Source organism: Capra hircus, chromosome 24 (assembly GCF_001704415.2).
Source record: "Capra hircus breed San Clemente chromosome 24, ASM170441v1, whole genome shotgun sequence".
In the NCBI taxonomy this organism is placed as follows: domain Eukaryota; kingdom Metazoa; phylum Chordata; class Mammalia; order Artiodactyla; family Bovidae; genus Capra; species Capra hircus.
In genome coordinates, this window is record NC_030831.1 from 35950071 (window position 1) to 35969209 (window position 19139).

General features: G+C 39.9%; 1 protein-coding gene across 4 annotated transcripts in view; it reads right to left on the reverse strand.

The window, feature by feature from the left end:
- The window catches only part of YES1 (YES proto-oncogene 1, Src family tyrosine kinase), a 63846-nt gene that overhangs the window by 20021 nt on the left and 24686 nt on the right, over window positions 1-19139 (reverse strand). For 2 of the 4 annotated variants that reach the window (XM_018039696.1, XM_018039697.1), the window contains exons 2-3: window positions 3722-4094; window positions 65-164 (exon numbers count right to left, since the gene is read on the reverse strand). In XM_018039696.1, coding sequence (XP_017895185.1) covers window positions 65-164; window positions 3722-3986 — 365 coding nt within the window. In that variant the 5' untranslated portion in view covers window positions 3987-4094. Of the gene's footprint in view, window positions 1-64; window positions 165-3721; window positions 4095-4225; window positions 4352-12233; window positions 12252-19139 lie in introns of those variants that run through there. The other 2 variants (XM_018039698.1, XM_005697065.3) reach the window with 2 other exon arrangements.

The window sequence follows — 19139 nt, forward strand, 5'->3', positions numbered from 1 at the left end:
TTTCAGTGTAAAGTAGGCTGCCACTGGTATTTCTCCCTTGTAAAAAAAAACTTGTAACACTTACGTGTTGTTAATTATTTGAAATCGTTCACCTTTCTTAAATGAAAGGTCTTCTGTAGTTCTAGCTTCATAATCATATAAGGCCACAAATATAGTAACACCACCTATTGGGGGAAAGAAAGACCAAGGTAAATTATACAGACAAATAAACAACACAGAAATTTATTAGTAAAAACACTGCCAATGATGATAAAGAAAGCTTAAGCACAGTTCTCTGCCTAGTCTCCAGAATCAATTTGTAAAAGTTGGAGATTTGGGCCACTGAAGTTTTCAAGTTAATAAGATGATGTCTTAAGGTCTTCCATGAGACTACTATACTGTACAAATTCTAAAATTCTATAGAGCCAGAGAAACCTTTTCAATCTTGATTCATACTTGCAACATCTCTAGCTTGAGAAGTGATGTGGCGATCGATGATTTAGTCACTAAGTCGACTCTTGCAACCCCATAGACTGTGGCTGCCCACCAGGCTCCTCTGTCCAGGGGTTTCCCAGGGAAGAATACTGGAGTGGGTTGCCATTTCCTTCCCAAGGGGATCTTCCCTACCCAGGGACTGAACTCGAGGTTCCTGCATTGCAGGCAGAAATTTACTGCTGAGCCACCAGGGAAGCCCAAATTCAAATCAATTTTGGGGGGCAGAAAAAGCATTAGCAAGTATTATAAACTACTGGCATGGATCATCTCAAATTCTTAAAAACAACAGGTGAACATTTCCATCCTTAATACTTACTGTGTAGCACATCATTTACTGTATAGCACAAGGAACTCTACTATCTAAGTGGGAATAGAAAGTAAAAAGAGCATATATAACTGATTCACCTTGCTGTACAGCAGAAACTAACAGCCTTGTAAATCAACTATACTCCAATAAAAATTAATTTAAAAAGACTAATGATTAACAGTAATAACTAGGTTTTTAATTAATATTATTTATTATATTTAATGCAGAGATAAAAAACAGTATGTTCTTCTTAGAAAGTAAATGGTATGCCTGGTAAGGATTATAAATTCAAAAAATAATCATGTCATATAAATCACTGTATGTGGATGCTTAAGAGATTAGCAATTTAAATAATAAAATTATTATCTGCAAGGGGAAGAACAGAATCTCATTTATCTGGCTTTGCTCCTGAGGCCCAGCCATGTATTAACTACCTATCTGACATCTCAATGTCTATCAAGCATTTACAACTTATGAGGTACAAAATAAAGGTGTTGATTTTTCTCCTCTAACCTGTATTGCTGAAGTCTTCACTATTTCAGGAAACACTACCAGCCAATCAGGTACTCAAAGCCAATCCCATTAACAGTATTGCCAGTTCTACCCCTTAAGTACCTCATCCACTTCCTTGTCCATTTCAGTGCTTCCATCCTAATCCAAGGATGTTATTTCTGTTATTTCTCACTGGGAGTGTAGTAGCCCAACTCACTCTCTCTCTGCTTCCCTATATCCTTTCTCCACACAGCTAGCCAGAGGGAGTGTGGGGAATTCAGAGTTACGGGGAATTCAATCGTGCAAATCCTGTACTGATCTCTTCAATAGCTTCCTTCTGACTTTGAATAGAACCCAAACTTCATACTATGGTCTCTGTGTGTGTGTGTGTCACTCAGTCGTGTCCAACTCCTTGGGCTCCCATGGACCGTAGGCCATCTGGCTTCTCTGTCCATGGAATCTCCAGGTAAGAATACTGGAGTGGGGAGCCATTCTCTTCTCCAGGGGATCTTCCTGACCCAGGGATCGAACCCGAGTTTCCTGCCTTGCAGGCAGATCTATGAGGTCCTGAGAAATCCTGACTCTCCAATCCCTCATCACGTCATTCCACCCTCTGCCTGTACTAGTCCTCATGACTGCTAAGGCCACCTCCTGAACTGCATTTGCTGCTCTCTCTCCCCAGAAAGCTTGTTTCCTAGTTCTGCACACATTTAGGTCATTTTCATCAGCCAGACCTCAGCTCAAACAATTTCATCTCAAGATGGTTTTTCCTTGATCATCTGAACAGCCTTCACCAATCTTTCTGGTTAGCTCCTTCACAGTATTTATGAACTGTTAAATCATCCTGTTTAGTTGTTTTTATAATTATTATCCAACCCTCCTTATAATGTAAACTCCATTAGAGCAGAAACCTTGCTTCTCTTGCTTACACCTCTCTATACTGGACTCAACACACAGATACTCATTAGTAAATGAATATCCATGAATGGACTATTTCACATAAACACACTGCTTTAGGTAACATTTAATCATTTTGGATTACTATCGCTCCAGAACATGTAATACTGAAAATAAACTTATTCTGGTGATGGAGAAATAACCATCATAACCATCTATTACTATGTTATTATACTGTTAAGTATTTAGAGTCAAGGGGCCGAAGTTGGGACTCTAACTGGCTCTCTGATGTCCACAACTCAAGTGAACAGTCTATAGATGAGTGTCTGATATTCTCTGGTCACTATTTTTGTCTTGGAGGTGAGCAGAGGTAAGGGACACATTTATAGACCAAGCTTGTAGAAGAGATTCTTCTTTTCTCCCCAAAAGTTGCTGAGTTTGATGCTGGCAGCTGTTTCCCCAAGTCTAAGGATAAAGAGCATACTCCAAGAGCCTCAAGAGGGAGAGACCAAAGAAACTTGAGTCCTTGATGACATGAAAAAACTACTGGTTCAAGGAATCCTAGAACCTCCCCTACCTTTACAAGTCAGTTGCACTTTTGTTTGTTACTCAAGGGAAAAGCAACCTGGTAGGGGACCCTTCACAGAAGGACTACTTCTCTTTTTAAAGTTTCTGACTACCTTTTTTTACAGCATTTCTGGCTCCATGAAAGGCTGTCAGCCATCACTTCTGACTGTTCTCTGAAGACATCGCAGTGTAATAAAGTTTTAGAATAGGGCATTAAATATGTGTCCTCCTGCTTATCATCTGTGACTGGGAAAAAAAAAAATCACTTAAGCTGTGAGCCTCAGGTTTTTCTTTTTTCAATCAGCAGTACCTAACAGAACTGTACTATGATCACGAAATTGCCTTTACCTAACACATTAAATAACTACTATAATACTTTAATAATGGCCAGCACTTTATAATCCTCAGAAGTTGGTAGCATTCTAGAAGGAGGGGGATACATTTTTAATCTTTATATTCCCAATGCCTGCCACACAGTCAGCACCCAGTAATTATTTGAAAAATGAATTAGTGAAGTGATTAATGGTAACAGTGTGTGTGCCAGTCACTCAGTCATATCCGAATCTGCGATCTCATGGACTGTCGCCTGCCAGGCTCCTCTGTCCATGGAATTCTCCAGGCAAGAATACTGGAGTGGGTTGCCATGACCTTCTCCAAGGGATCTTCCTGACCAAGGGATCGAACCTGGGTCTCCCACATTGCAGGTAGATTCATTACCATCTGAGCCACCAGGGAAGCCCAATTAATGGTATAAACCAGTACATAATCACCATCAGATTACTGCCAAATTTCTGAGAATAATATCCATGTAGAGTTTACTTTGTATGTTGGAGATTTTTAGTTTTCACATGAACTTATTTTAAACACCCCACCCCTACCCCCCCTACCCCCTCGTAACTTACTTCTCTTACAGAACACCAACTTGATGTCTCTATTGCCCAAGGTCACATTCTCAAACAAATAGACTGTCCATCTAAAGCTCACCTGTTAAACCAGCAGGATATGAACCTGGTGCCACTGAAAATGAGGAAGATGCTCCCCCAAATGGTGTCACCGCCGAGGGCCCTCCGAATGGTGTCAGGGAGAGGCTGCTGAAGCTGGCAGATGTGCTCTTTGCGGAGGATGTTGGTGCCACCACAGCATGCTCTGCTCCGTGGTGGCCGACTCCTGTACCGACGGGCTCTGGCGTGCTTTCTGGTCTATATTTAATGGATGGACTTTTGTTCTCTTTACTTTTAATGCAGCCCATTATCAAGCCTACCAAGGTGATAAGGCAAAGTGTGAGAAGCAGGTATCATAAAGGATGCTTCAGAAGAGGTATATTTTAGCAGCTGCCTTTAAACCAGGCATTTCTCTCCTGCAAAAAAGAAACAACAACAAATAAACCAAAAAACCCTAGGCAGCTAAAAATAAAGTCTCTCCTCATTTATTTTTATTACAGTTCTGCTAACATATCATTCTAATCATGTTGTTCTCCAGCTCAATCACCTTTAATGGCTCAATGACAACATGCCACAGGGTACTGGGAAAACCGTGGGCTCTGAAGTCAGAAGCCGAAGTCTGAATCCTGGCTTCCTACTTTCTAGTGGAGTGATTTTAGGTATGTTGTTTAACTTCGCTGCAACCTCAGTTCCTTGAAAAAAGAAAACAATATCACCTACTTCATAAGGTTTTCCATGAGAAGTAAGTTTATTTATCACAACTTCTAGACTATCTCTGGTACACAGCAGGCACTAGCAAATTCTGGCATTTTTCCTTCTACCTATACCAGCTCTGTGTAACAGAAACAGAATCTGAGCCGTATCTATAATTTTATTTATTTTTTCGTTATCTATGATTTTAGATTTTCCAGTAAACACATTTAAAAAATACAAACAGGTCAAATTAATTCTAGTAATATATATTTCAACATGTCATCAGTATGAACAATGTTAATGAGATTTTTATACTCTTCTTTTGTACTAAATTGTAGAAATCTGATGCGTACTTTAAACTCACAGTACACCTCAGTTTGGACCAAGCACATCTCAAGTGCTCAACAGGTGTGTGTGGCTAGTGGCTACTCCACTGGACAATGCAGTGCTGTATCTTTTCCCTAGTGATGGACACGCCCTCAATGCTTGCCAAATCTGATTCCAGTCTATCTTTCCCACTTTACCTCCTATCATTTCCTCACTTATCTTATGCATAAAACAGAAACAGTCTCAGATCTCAGAGCTGGAATGTCTTTAGATCACTATCTTAAAACCGGTATATTCAGAAGACGTGACAAGAAAGCGCAGTATAGGAACATGACTGGGACTGGAAGCTTAAGTATCTACTGAAAACACTATGAGACAATGACAAGCTAAATATATGAAAGGCAGTTGTGTCTGAAAGCGTCAGAAGGAATGTAAGGTAGGTTGGTTCATAATGCGGTAGTTGGAAAAGAAAAGCCTTTAAAGCATAATGTGAAAGTTTCTAGAAACCCTGAAGGAAAAGACGAAGAGATATATGATTAACTTGGGGGTGGGGGGCAGGTATGGGCATAGAAACTTTTAAGTGAAACTAAAGACATGAGAAGTAGGGAAAATGTCTCTGTACTTGCTCATGCTCTTACTTGCTCTCTCAACACATGAATGTACCATATAAGAATTAGTTGAGGTTCTTAATATAGACAAGGGCTTCCCTTGTGGCTCAACTGGTAAAGAATCCGCCTGCAATGCGGGAGACCTGGGTTTGATCCCTGGGTTGGGAAAATCTCCTGGAGAAGGGAACGGCTACCCACTCCAATATTCTGGCCTGGAGAATTCCATGGACTATATATATAGTCAGTCCAGGGGTTGCAAAGAATCAGACACGACTGAGCAACTTTCACACATTCACACAATACAGACAACTCTTACACATGAGAAAATACACATAGCCCCTTAGAAAAATCTGAATGCCTATCAAGAGACAATTCACACATGAAACATGAAAGGCCAATTAGCGTATGAACACATGTCCAATCACCCCAATCTTCAAATAAATGCAAATCTCTAAAGGTATCCTTTTTGCTTATCAGACTGGCAAATTTTGACTCAATACTCAAGGCTGAGGCATGAATTTTAATCATCAATATATACCCACAAAATACATTAAGTTGCAAAAAATATTTTAACATCTGTACAGAGGATTTTCACTATTACCAATATCTGAAGTCTAAATATGAAGAAAATATTTTAATAATGACATAGACTTTGAAAAAACAGCAGCTGTATGATGGAGAAAAAATTATGAAAGCCAGAATGGGTGCTAACTTACTTTAAATTGGATAACAAACCAATTGAAATACATCACTTCATAACCAAAGTTACTGTACCCCTGACCCACCCTCATTTCCAATTCCAGCTTTCTTAGTTTCTCATTTTCACCTTCTTTACTCAGGATTCCTGTTACGGTCTTTTCTCCCCATAAGACATCACTCCTAACTTAACTCTTCCTCTGTAAGTTCGATCTCCCCCTCCGCCCCCACCCTTCCAGTTTTCCATTACTTCTCTTAACCTGTCCTCCAGTTTCTTTTTCTTAATCCAGAATATGTGGTCCAACTAGTCACAAATACACAGGAGCCATCACTGCTGGCTCCTGTAGAAAAATAATTATAAATGTGGAATGTGACTTCTATTTTTAAGTAATCTTCAGGTGTAAAATGTATTTAAAAGATTTTAATGGATTCTCTTAGAAACATAACATGATTTAACATACTTACAAGTGAAAGCCTCTTTCAGGTTCCAAGCTACTAGCTTACAGATATATTATTTCTTAGACACTCTAAAGAGAGCCAAAGATGCCAAGAAATGGTTCTTTTTCTTTAAAAAGGTCACAAGTAAGTATAAGAAAAATCATAGTATTGTACAATGTGAAAACCCTGGAGGAGGGCATGGTAATCCATTCCAGGATTCTTGCCTGGAGAAGCCCATGGACAGAGGAGCCTGGCAGGCTCTAGCCCACAGGGTTCCAGAGAGCTGGACACGCCTGAAGTGAATTAGCATGCATGTATGCACACACAATGGGAAAACTGCCAGAGTGAAAACAAAAAATGCCAGAGCAGAGGTACATACGAACATGCTGGGAATACCACCGAAGTTATCAGCTCTGCTGGGAGCTTGGGAAAGAAATTTCTGCAGACAGTGGCACTGAGCTGGGTTTTGAAGGGCTGGAGATTTAGGAAATAATATTCTAGAAGGAAAGAAGTGTGAAGAATGGCTCCAATGTTTGGAAAAGCAAGGTGTATCAGGGAACAGAAAACTCTGTGGCAGAAATATAAGGGCGTGTTTTTGAGAATGGTGGGACAGGCAGCTAGTTAGAGGAGAATTTACACACAGAGGGTTATTTGCTAAGAAGTAACTTTTAGATTTATCCAGGGAGCACTGGAAAGTTGAGATCCTTAAAAAGCTGAAGAGCAGAAAATATGTGTTTGAGAATAACTATGGTGGAAGCACGAGTTATAGACTGGAAAGAAATAATGATGGCAGTTAGTCAAGTCATAAAACTATTGCAAAGATCCATGTGAGGAAGTACAAAAGCAGGAATACTGTGGGGCCAAAGGTGAGGGGGAGATGAGAGGTAAACACTAAACACAATAATCAAGTTTAGATGAGTGGCTCGTTATGGGTGGATGTGAAGAAAAAGGAGTCATTTAATGGCACCCCACTCCAGTACTCTTGCCTGGAAAAATCCCATGGGTGGAGGAGCCTGGTGGGCTGCAGTCCATGGGGTCGTGAAGAGTCGGACACGACTGAGCGACTTCACTTTCATTTTTCACTTTCATGCATTGGAGAAGGCCATGGCAACCCACTCCAGTGTGCTTGCCTGGAGAATCCCAGGGACGGGGGAGCCTAGTGGGCTGCCGTATGGGGTCGCACAGAGTCAGACACGACTGAAGCGACTTAGCAGCAGCAGCAGCAGCATGCACTCCCTACAATTTATTGGACACTTTAAAAGTATTGACTAACTGTGTGATAAAGGGCTGGATGACTCCAAAGTTTCTAGTTTGAACTGAACGGAAAGCAACACCATAACGGAGGTTGAGAAAAGAGAAACAGGTTTTTCTGGACCAACATGTTCAGTTTCAGAAGTTAGTTTTAGGGGCCTGCCGGGAATGATGTTGCAAAATCGAGTGGGGAACTGATAATAAAATCTAAAATTCACAATGAGGCAGAAACCAGAGAAAAAGTAAATGAAAATATTTTCACAGTGTTATTACACCTTTTGGAGATAATAAAACTCACCCAAGGTACAGATTTGGAGGGGTATGAAAAATTAATACAGTGCTCCAGGACACCTACAGATAAGGGATAGGCAGGCAAGGAAATTAGGAAGCGGCAATTAAGAGTCAGGAGTGCTTTCATATGTATCAAAACACAACCGGAAAGGCTTATCATTGATTTCAAGATGGGGCAGAGGGAAATGGCAACCCACTCCAGTGTTCTTGCCTAAAGAATCCCAGGGATTCTGGTGAATCACCAGGGGAGCCTGGTGGGCTGCCATCTCTGGGGTCGCACAGAGTCAGACACGACTGAAGCGACTTAGCAGCAGCAGCAGTTTCAACTGTCTCTGTAGCCCTTTTCTTTTTTCCTTAAAAGAAATATGGTAATGAGCTAAGTGTGGGTAACATGTAATTCTTTTTATTAGTTTGAAGTATTTAATACATTTTTAACAAGTAGAATAGTAAAGTGAGAACAGCGAGGTAAGACTTTCAAGAAGAAAATGGCTAATAATGGTAGAGACCAACATGAAATCAAGTGGCATTTAAACTGATTTTAAAAGGCCAACTGATTAATAACCAGGAGCTTACTGATGACTTTCACAAGAGCATTTCTTAGCATCATGAAGAGAACAGATTGAAGTAAAGTGAATAATAACTAGCCCATGGAAATATGGTAAATTCTGGAATGCAACATCTTAGTAAGTTGAGAATGTACACTTTTTAAAAATTTTAATTGATTGGTGATTGCTTTACAATATTTATTTATGTCATACAGCAACATAAATTAACTATAGGTATGCATATGCCCCCTCCCTCTTGAATTTCTCTCCTAACTCCCACCCCGCTCCAGATTACTACAGAGCCCCAGTCTGAGCTCCTCGAGTCATACAGCAAGTGTCCACTGGCTGTCTATTCACACACGTCATGTATGCGCCTCCATGCTGCTCTCTCCTCCATCTCGCCCTCTCCTGCCTCTCCCCACCCGTGCCCGCAGTCTGCTCGGTCTGCATCTCGACTGCTGCTCTGTGAGTAGCTTCATCAGTGCCATCTTTCTAGATCCCACAGATGTGCGTTAATATCTGATATTTTTCTTTCTGACTTCACTGTGTAAGAGGCTCTAGGTTCATCCACTTCATTAGAACTGACTCAAATGAGAGAACGTACACTTTTTATCAAAATGTTTTCTATGATTTCTTTGTCTAGTTCACAGATCCTTTCCTTCAGTCTCAGTGTAATCTACTTCAACAGACACTGAGTTACCCAACAGCCATTCTCCTCCTGCTTTGATGAAAGAACCCTGATTTTGTTCACTTTCCTCCCACTAGACAAGTCCTTCATTTGTCCAGCCTCAGGAAGTAAATAATGACTGATTTAAGCCACTCATATAGTCGTATCCCTTTGCCAATTAACCGTGTAAGCCACGAACATGGGCTTCCAGGAAGTTTTTCTCACCTGTAAAAAGGAATGCAAGACAGAAATATTCCATTTCCATTCCCTAGATGTTTTTACTGTTCTTGCCTAAATCTGAGACTACAACACACCCGTGTGAGAGGAGGACATAAACATACTGAGAAAGGGAGGTCAGGATGAGAAAAGGAACGTGGGTCCTTGACGCTGCTGCTCAGGTATTGAACTGTGTAACCCTATAATTCAATGAAATAACCCAAAGAAATGCTCCAAAAATCTTTTTATGTGAGATAAAGCATCTATTGTAAAAGTCAGTTTTCTTGTTTGGTTTTCAGTTGCAGTGGAAAGGATCTTAAATAATAAGCTACTCAACTCACATGACAATGATTAATGCATTAAATCCCTTTTCAACATATCCAGGTACAACAGCTTCGAAAAAACTGATCTCCTCTCAAAGTATTTACATAAAGTCTGAGCTATCCTCAAAGTATTTACATAAATCTGTAAAATTTATAGTCTATAAAAGTAAACATATTTTGGGGGGACTTCTCTGGTGGCCAGTAGCTAAGATCTCATGTTCCCAATGCAAGGGGCTTGGGTTTGATCCCTGGTCAGAGAACTGGATCCCACATGTTGCAACTAAGAGTCTGAATGCTACAACTAAAAATCCAGCAAGTGCAACTAAGACCTGGTGCAGCAGCCAAATTAATTAAATGCAATTAAAAAAACTCTTTTAAGCAAACAATTTCATACAGATATTTGCTTGAGCATAAGGTGCACAAACATTTGCTGAAAAAGGCGGCTTTACCTCAATTTGAATGTTACTTTAAGATTTTCCGATAAATATGAATTTAAAATTTAGATTATGGAAATTTCTTCCCTTAGATCCTATCAGATAGTCTTTCTTAAAAAAATTTTTTTTAATCAACTTTGAGGTATAATTTACATACAATAAAATGTACCCATTGAAAGTGTATAGTTTAGTTGAGTTTTGGCAAATGTCTATTATAACTGTGTGGTCAATAGTATAATTACAATATAGAATATTCCAATCACCCCCAAAAGATTCTGTTGTACCCTTTTCCCCAATTAACCTAATTGGGAACCCCAGCCCTAAGCAACCACTGATTTGTTTTCTCTAACTATAGATTATCTTCTCTAGAGTTCCATATAAATAGAATAATTCTATATATAGTCGTCTTTGTGTCTGGCATGTTAACTAGCCATTGTGGAGGCAGCTATGCTCACCACTGTATCACCAACGCTTTACTAGGCACTGTGTAGCTGAGATACTTCCATATTGTTGCCTATATAGGCAGTTCATTAATTTTTACTGCTAAGTAGAATCCCACCATATACCGTAACTATTTATCCGTTCACTTGCTGATGGCTATTTGGGTTGTTCCAGTTTGGGGCTGTTATAAATGAAGTGGCTGTAAACAGTCCCGCACAAGTCTTTGGGAGGGTAGATATGTGTCCTCTCCCCCATCTCCTCCCTCGTCATCTCCATCAATTCCTAGGAATGGAATTGTCTGATCATATAAAGTTAAGTATGATGATAAGAAGCTACTAAACCGGTTTCCATGGTGACTGTACCATTTTGCATCCCCATCAGCAATGAAGGTGAATTATCTACAACATGGAATTCCTGCAACTGCCGAGATGGTTGTCCTGTTCCTGCCGTCGCATCCCCTCACAGGCTCTTCTCAAATTATCAGACCTAGCCTTTTCTTTCTAAGTATTTTATTAACTTATTTTTGGCTGCACTGGGTCTTTGTTGCTGCGCATGGGTTTTCTCGAGTTGCGACTAATGGGCTCAGTAGTTGTGGTACGCGGACTTAGTTGCCCTGAGGCACACTGACTCTTCCTGGACCACGGATCAAATCTGGGTCCCCTGAATTGGCAGGCAGACTCTCACTCACTGGACTACCAAGGAAGCCCAAGCTAGCCTTTTCGATTATAAATCATTTCACATCACTCTATGCCACAATCCGTCCAAGACCTTGCGTTGCACTCAGAATAAAAGCCAGAGTTCTCACGATGGCTTTCAAGCTCCCACTATGGAGCTCCCGACACTTCTCCTACCTCATCTCCCACAACTCTGCCCTTACTTGCCCCACGGCCTTGCTGTCTTCAGATGGGCCAAGCAACCACCATCTTGAGCCACTGCACCTTCTCTCTGCCTGGAAAGCTCTTCAGCTGCATAACTGCCTGGCTTGCCCCTCAGCCTCATCAGGTCTCTGCACTGCGATCACCTTTCTCAAGAACGTCTCTGACCACCCTACATAAAGCAGCAATGCAACACTCCCCAGAGCACTGCCTACTCCCCTTTTAACCTGCTTTATTTTTTGATAGCACTGACACTATACAAAACATAAGGGCTGAGAGCACAGACTGTTCCATTATTTGTTTACTGGATGTACAGCACAGTGCTTAGGAACAGACTTTAGAAACAGAATGTTTGAGTTCAAAGTCTGAGTACACTGCTCAGCAGCTGTGGGAGTTTTGGCAAGATACTCAACATTTCTATGCCTCAGTTTCCTCATCTGTAAAATGTGAATAATAAAAGCAAAGCTCAAGGGTTACTGTGAGGATTAAATGAATTAATATATGTAATGTGCCTACAACAGTGCTGGCGTATAATAACCCCTAATGTTTGCTATGATGGTAATGACTAAGGATAACGCTGGCTTTCCCCTCCAGTATATAAGATTGGGCTCTTTTTTTTTTTAATTTTACTGAAGTATAACACATATGCAGAAAAGTAAATATAACCAACGTACAGCTCAATGAATGAGCACAAACCAAACACCAATATACTTATCACCCAGACCACCAACCATCCTACTGGAAATATACCTGAGAGAAGACTGCTGGGTCACAGTGTTCCCAGAGTGCTGTAGCAATTTATAATCCCATCAGCAGATTGGGAGAGTTGTCAGCGCTTCCTGTTTTCACCAAAACTTGGGTATTTTCAGTCTTTTAAGATGTATCTGTTCTGGTGAGTGTGTAACAAGTGGTCTCTCACTGTGTTTTAAAATTTCATGTTCATAATTATTAATGAAGTGAGCACCTTTTCGTATATTTATTGGCTACTTCTCTTTTGTGAAATGTCTATTCAAAACACTTATTCACTTCTGTACAGGAGTGTCTCTTTTTCTTATTGATCTATAAGGCATTTTCTGTAGTATTCCCAGAACCTAGAAAATAGTGAAAGTGTTAGTCACTCAGTGCTGTCGGACTCTTTGTGACCCCATGGGCTGTAGCCCACCAAGCTCTTCTGTCCATGGAATTTCAAAGGCAAGAATACTGGAATGCGTTGCCATTCTCTTCTCCAGGGATCTTCTTCACCCAGGGATTGAACCCGAGTCTCCTGCATTGCAGGCAGACTACCGTCTGAGCCATCAAGGAAGCCCATTAATAGCTGCAATGCAAGAGACTGGGGTTCAACCCCTGGGTCAGGAAGATCCCCTGGAGAAGTGAATGGCTACCTACTGCAGTATTCTTGCCTGGGAAACCCCATGGACAGAGAAGCCTGGCAGACTACAGCCCATGGGGCCACAAAGGGTCCAATATCCAACCCAAGGAGGTTCTAACGTGAATAATTTTTATAAAGGAAACCTCTGTCTAGAACCTTGTCGAGGACAAGTCTTTCAATGGCCTCCTACTACCTAGAGAATAAGAACCAACTCCTTAACTTCCCCAATATACTTTCCCAACCACCTGCTAATCTTCCAAAATATAGATCTGGGGTTGGGGGACATAAAAAAGCCAATCAGACTTTACTATTCGAATCAGAGAGCAGAGACTGTCCTTTAGGCAGAGTAACAGGATATGCAAAAGCTCACAGATAGGGGAGAACAAAGTGGGCTTTTGAAATCCTAGTTTGGTGCTGAAGAACAACCTGGAAAAGTACGAAGGGAAAGACGGGCCAGAAGAGTCAGCAACAGGGAGGAGAGGCTATACTACAAGGATCTTCTACTTCCTTCTACTTAACACAAGCTGCTTTAGATGCATGAGTATTCATTTAACTTTTGTTCAAAGAATAAATCACTGAATCGTAACCTGATTCTGACATACTCTTTTCAACAACTTGCCTAACATTTGTTTCTCTCCAAAGGGCCAAGCATAGCAAGCATTCTAGAAATACTTGTAGGTTTTTCCATTTCCTTATCAATTCCATAAGTCACAAGTTTTTCAAGTTTGTATCAGGCACTTATATATCAGAGTTACCTACAGGGTATCAGAACATGCTTTGTAACAGCATGTTTCGGAAAGCTGGAGCAAACTTGAGACGGTCTGTGAAACACATCCAGCTCAGTCATTAGCAAGCAGTGCTTCACTTTGGACTCTATGCTAGGGGATTTTGTTTAGATGATATTTTACACTTTGACAGTGTTTCGTGTTTCAAGAATATTTTTTATTATTCAATTTGATCCCACAATAATCCTAATGTTACGAGGGGGAAAAGTAGGTATAATCTCCACATCTTTTATTTGAAGAACCTGAAGTCTGGGTGAGTGACGTCACCTGCCCAAGGAGATGAAGCTAGAAGTGAGCACAGCTAGGGAACTGGGTCTAAATGTTAGGCTGTCCTCTTTCCCCCACTCATACAGCCTCTAGGGGTGCTTGAGCATAACATTTTCTCTTCTTTGACAAGTTATTAAATATCTAGCTGTCAGAAAATGCTACAAACATGATAACATTATTGGCAGTCAGCTTCACTGCTCCACCCACAACACAAATCTACTAACTCTGAAAACTGCAACCCACCCCTCTCCACCATAGCAATGTTGTTTTATTACTAGTGATAGAGACTCAACATTCTCAATGACTTCTATTTTTGAACTAAAAAAATTTTTTAATGTATATTATTCCCATAAACCAACTCTTGCAAGTTAACCAGCTGTGATATTGTATGCTATATTTAGCAAGGGGGTAAAAAGGTCTCATTTGTCCCTGTGCTCAACAGATTAAAAACACATTCAGTGATCTTTTCTCTAAGTTTCATTTTTAAATCCCCTCCCTTTAGCAGAAGTACAGAAGATAAGCAGGACACAAAAGAATAGAAAACAGACGGAGAAGAGGAAACATCACCCCGCTGAAGGGCGTGTACTCTGTCTAGTAAAGCAAACAAAGAACTTAATTTTCCAAGAGTCAAAGGAGAATAGAAAGTGTGAGCAATGGAAAACCGAGCTTGCAGTCACACTGACAGCAATCTTCTACCACCTTTTTTTTTTTTCCCCTTTTTTTGTACTTTAGATACCCAAACAAGTGACCTTAAAGAAAAAGCCAACTCATTCTAAATTCTGGGTTACTCCCCATGGTTTTTTTAATGAAGTCTGGCATAGGATCAACCATAAGGACCTGATGTGAAGAACACTTAAAATGTATTGTGTTAGGAAATATAGTAACAAATTACAAATTAATTTATTACTTGTATTTAGAAGCATCCTTCTCTAAACAAATTCAGTCAACACTTAAAAAAAAATTTTTTTTAATCTTCTCAGGTTTTCATCCTTTACCTACTGTTCTTTGTCAAGATTTTTGACCTAGAAACTACAGCAAACAATAAAATACCACTTTCAAGTCCTTATGGAATTTAAATACTCCTCAGACATTGTATGAATTCTCTTTGCATTGTAGTTTTACACCTTAAAAATATATCATGCGACTGTTTCTACAATAATGTATATACCCCTTCTGTTTATCTTTTTAAGACTCAAGAAAAGAAATTATATACACTCACATTTTTAGAAACATCATCTTATAAAATGGTCCTAGAACTCTTTTGCTTTCTCCAAATTCCTGTAATCATTTTTTTCCACTATGCTTCTGCTGTGACAATATTTTGAATTTCAATGCCTGTTTTAGTCAATAGATTTAAAACTGCAAAGTTTAATTGGTAAATAAAATACACAACTGTAAAGATGAAATGAACACAGATCTGGAGAGAGGGAGCTTTTGGCAACAGAAGTAACAGCAAGGAATAGTCAGGTGTGTTTTCAAAAATTAATATAAGTCACAAGGGGAGGAACGTGGGAAGAGTTCAAGGAAGCAAGGCGAGAAGTGAGTCAGTTTAACCTGTTTCCACCCTTAAGAGACCTGGAACCTTTCTGATCTTTGACACCCTTTGGTGAATGTCTTGTGCCCTGTAAAATCATAGTCTTTTATCAGCAATAAGCAGAAGCTGTGTCCTTGCCTCTCAAACTCAGGCTAGCATTTCTAGTAGAAAGAGAGAAGTTTTAAAAAATACATTCTATTGGTATCCAAGAATTTAACTGTAGCATGGGAGGGATTAGGGGCAGGAGGAGAAGGGGACGACCGAGGATGAGATGGCTGGATGGCATCATGAACTCGATGGACTTGAGTCTGAGTGAACTCTGGGAGATGGTGATGAACAGGGAGGCCTGATGTGCTGCAATTCATGGGGTCGCAAAGAGTCGGACATGACTGAGCAACTGAACTGAACTGTGCATATTACGCAGGTTTAAAACTACTGTTTATTTAAAACAACTGCTTATTCTGAAACAATATTAGAGGTATGGAATAATTATAACCTTCTTTTAAAACCCTGTCCTTTTTAGCTTATTTTGCTACCTAACATCCCTTCTCAAACAAGATGTTATATTACTCCATGAAGCAAACAGTTTACTTTGCTTTAAAATGCTTGTTTCAAATTCTGAATTGTCAAATATGTTAAAAAGATATTAAAAAAATTTTTAACTTCCACGAAGAAAATTCTGTCTTGTCAGCAATAATTTTTTTAACTATGGTTTTGTCATATAATATGTACTTAACAAATGTTTATTTTTCTCTTTCTTGGCACTGATTTTGAAGCAAACAAAAGCTAATACAAAGCTCTAGATATCTACTAGGTAAAAGGATATGTTATGTACCAATTGTGCCTTTAAATAGGTCTGTTTTTTCTTCTAAAAATAGAAGTCTACAGAATAGTGGTAATTACACAGTAGAATGGCAAAGACAAGCAATGACTTTCTAGTGATTTGCTGAAAGTGAACATGACATTATTATTATTTTTTAATATTAATGGAAAAGTCTTTCAGATTTTCTAAAGTATCAAAGTTCACTAGATTCCTACAGGCATTCCCCTCCAGAAACATGAAGGGTGAAGATGAAAGACTAGTTTTATAGTCTTTATATCCACTAGTCAAATATCCACTGTCTGCGGGAGGCTTTGTTAACTGGGACAGCTGTCTTCCAGGGATCTCAAATTCATCACGTTCAAAATGGAACTTGCCATCTTTCCCACCAAAATCCACTCTTCCCTTCTGTCACCAGGTCAGTGAATGGTGAGTACACCATTCTAGTACCCCGCTGCCTCAGTCAGACATCCGAGAGTCATTCTTAACTCACACCCCTCCCAGGCCCCACATATCCATTCAGTCACTACTAACTTACCATATACCCTGTAATCGCCAACATTCTTCCACCTTCCCCTCAACTAATTACTACTTCCCTTGGCTATTAATCATTTACTGTCTGGATTATTGCAAAAGCTTCCTTCGCTGACCTTCACTGCCTCCAGTGTAAAGAGTTTCTCCAGTCTTTTCTGGGTGTAATGTGAAGGATGTCTGTGTTTCCTGAAGAGAAAATCTATTAGGAGCCTTCAATGTCCCTCTCCAATACTCTTTCCAATATAAAGTCTAAATTCCTTAATGTGAAAGAGAAGCCCTTGCAGGATTTGTTTTATTCACCTCTCCTGGCTCACCTCTTTCCAATCATGTCCTTGCTCTCCGCATATGAATTTTTTCTTAAGATCTTGAAATGTACCATTTTCTTTTCATAAATGCTTGCTACAACCTACCTCTCTCCTTATGGTCAGCTCAGTGACTACTCAGCCTTTGACTCTTAAAGGTTTAAGGCATCTTCCCTGACCTCTCATGTGCTCTTATAATACATTTCATTCCTTCCCCAAAGCATGTACTAAATTGCCACTGCCTGCGGGTCTCTGCTGTAGCTTGGCCTAGTGTCTAGCCCACAAATGATGGCCAATAAATATCTTCAGTGAGTGAGTAAGAATTGACTTTGGGATTAGACATACATTTCAAATCTGGTTCTATTTCTTTGTAGCTACTGGGATCCTTGATCAAATTATTTCATCTCTCCTAAAGCCCAGTTTGCTCATTTTTCTAGAGGAATGATACCTATCTTGCAAGGCTGTAAGAATTAGCTGATACTATATGTAGAGCAGCTACCAGTACCCTAACAAAAGCAAACATTCACTTTAGTTAAGACTATTCTGGCTACAAGGACAGAAATTCTGGCTACAAGGACAGAACTAACTAGAGACTAAGCAAATTGGGGGTTTTAAATAAAGGTTACAGCAGTGTCTCATGAAATCCAACCCAAGGTCATAAGAAAAAAAGCTAGAATCAGGAGCCCAAGTCATAAACAATTACTTTGTTCCTTTTCTCTCTTCCTCTTGGGTCCTCCTCTCTCTGCTCACTTCCTCCCAATATCCCTCTTCTTTCCTCACCTCCTCCTCTCCTCCCTATTTATTCCCTCTCTGTTCCATCCCCTTCCTGTATTTGTCCTAGTTTCTCTCTCTCACCTATCTGTCTCATCCTTTTCTGCTGTGGCACAATGGCTTTTGGGCTCTTCACATGCTGGAACATGGATGTCAACAGTTCCACTGTTACAATCTTCATTTTAGAGCCAGAGGGTTCTCAGTATCAATTTCAAATTTTTAAAGGGCTCCGGCCCCTACTGGGTCAGCTACCTGCCTCTGGGTTGGTCTCTATAGCCAAGAGGTGGTATTACCACCTGAACTAGCAGTTCCCTCTTAACCATGAAATGGTGGAGAAGGTCCTAGAAAATGAGAGTCTTGGCAATCAAAATGCTTGGGGCTTATTCCATCATGTGAAAGCTATTAACATTTAGAGAGCATTATTTTACTCAAATGAATTATCTCCAATAAGTGTATATTAGTAATTAGTCAAATTTTAAGTTATACTTCTTTGATTTTAAATTTTATATGAATAAAAATTGTGATATCAACATATATAAAAAGAATTAACTCTTTATTTCTAACTTCCTGAACTTCTGATCTCAATAACTAATGATGCAAAACAGACTACAAAGGTTTATTTTTTATTTCTTATTGCCACACTGGCAATAAAACATTTACTATAAAAATGTCATCATTAATAAATCCTCATTATCATGGATTCCACATGTGCAAAATAACCTGCCTGTTAAGATTTATTGCCAACTCCCAAACCAAGGATAACTTCTGGTGCTTTGGTAGATTTTTGCAGATAGGAGCAGAGCTGTGAAAAATGAGTTGCCAGATCCATACCTCCCCAACTCAGGGCAAACAAGGCTCTCATACTATAAACAAGTATGCTTTCCACAGCTTATCTAGTGCCACTTTTCTTTTCTTTGCATTTTTGTGTTTGTTGGTGACATCACTCTCTATTTCTGAGGCCATCCTGTCCAGCATGGGGTATCGTAGTTCCCTAGCCAGGGACTGAACCTGCCCCCCTGCACTGGGAGCCTGGAGTTTCAACCACTGGACCACCAGGCAAGTCCCATCACTGTTTAGAACAGGATCCCGGGTCCTACTGCTGGAGTGCTGTCTACTGTTTCTAAGCACAAGCAGGGTGTGCCTTTGGAGAAAATGTGCTGGATAAGCTTCATTTAGAACCAAGTTATAGTGCTATTTGTAAGTTCAAGGTTACTGAATCAATAATATACATTAAATAAGGTGTGTCTTTAAACAGAAGCACGCATAAAACATTA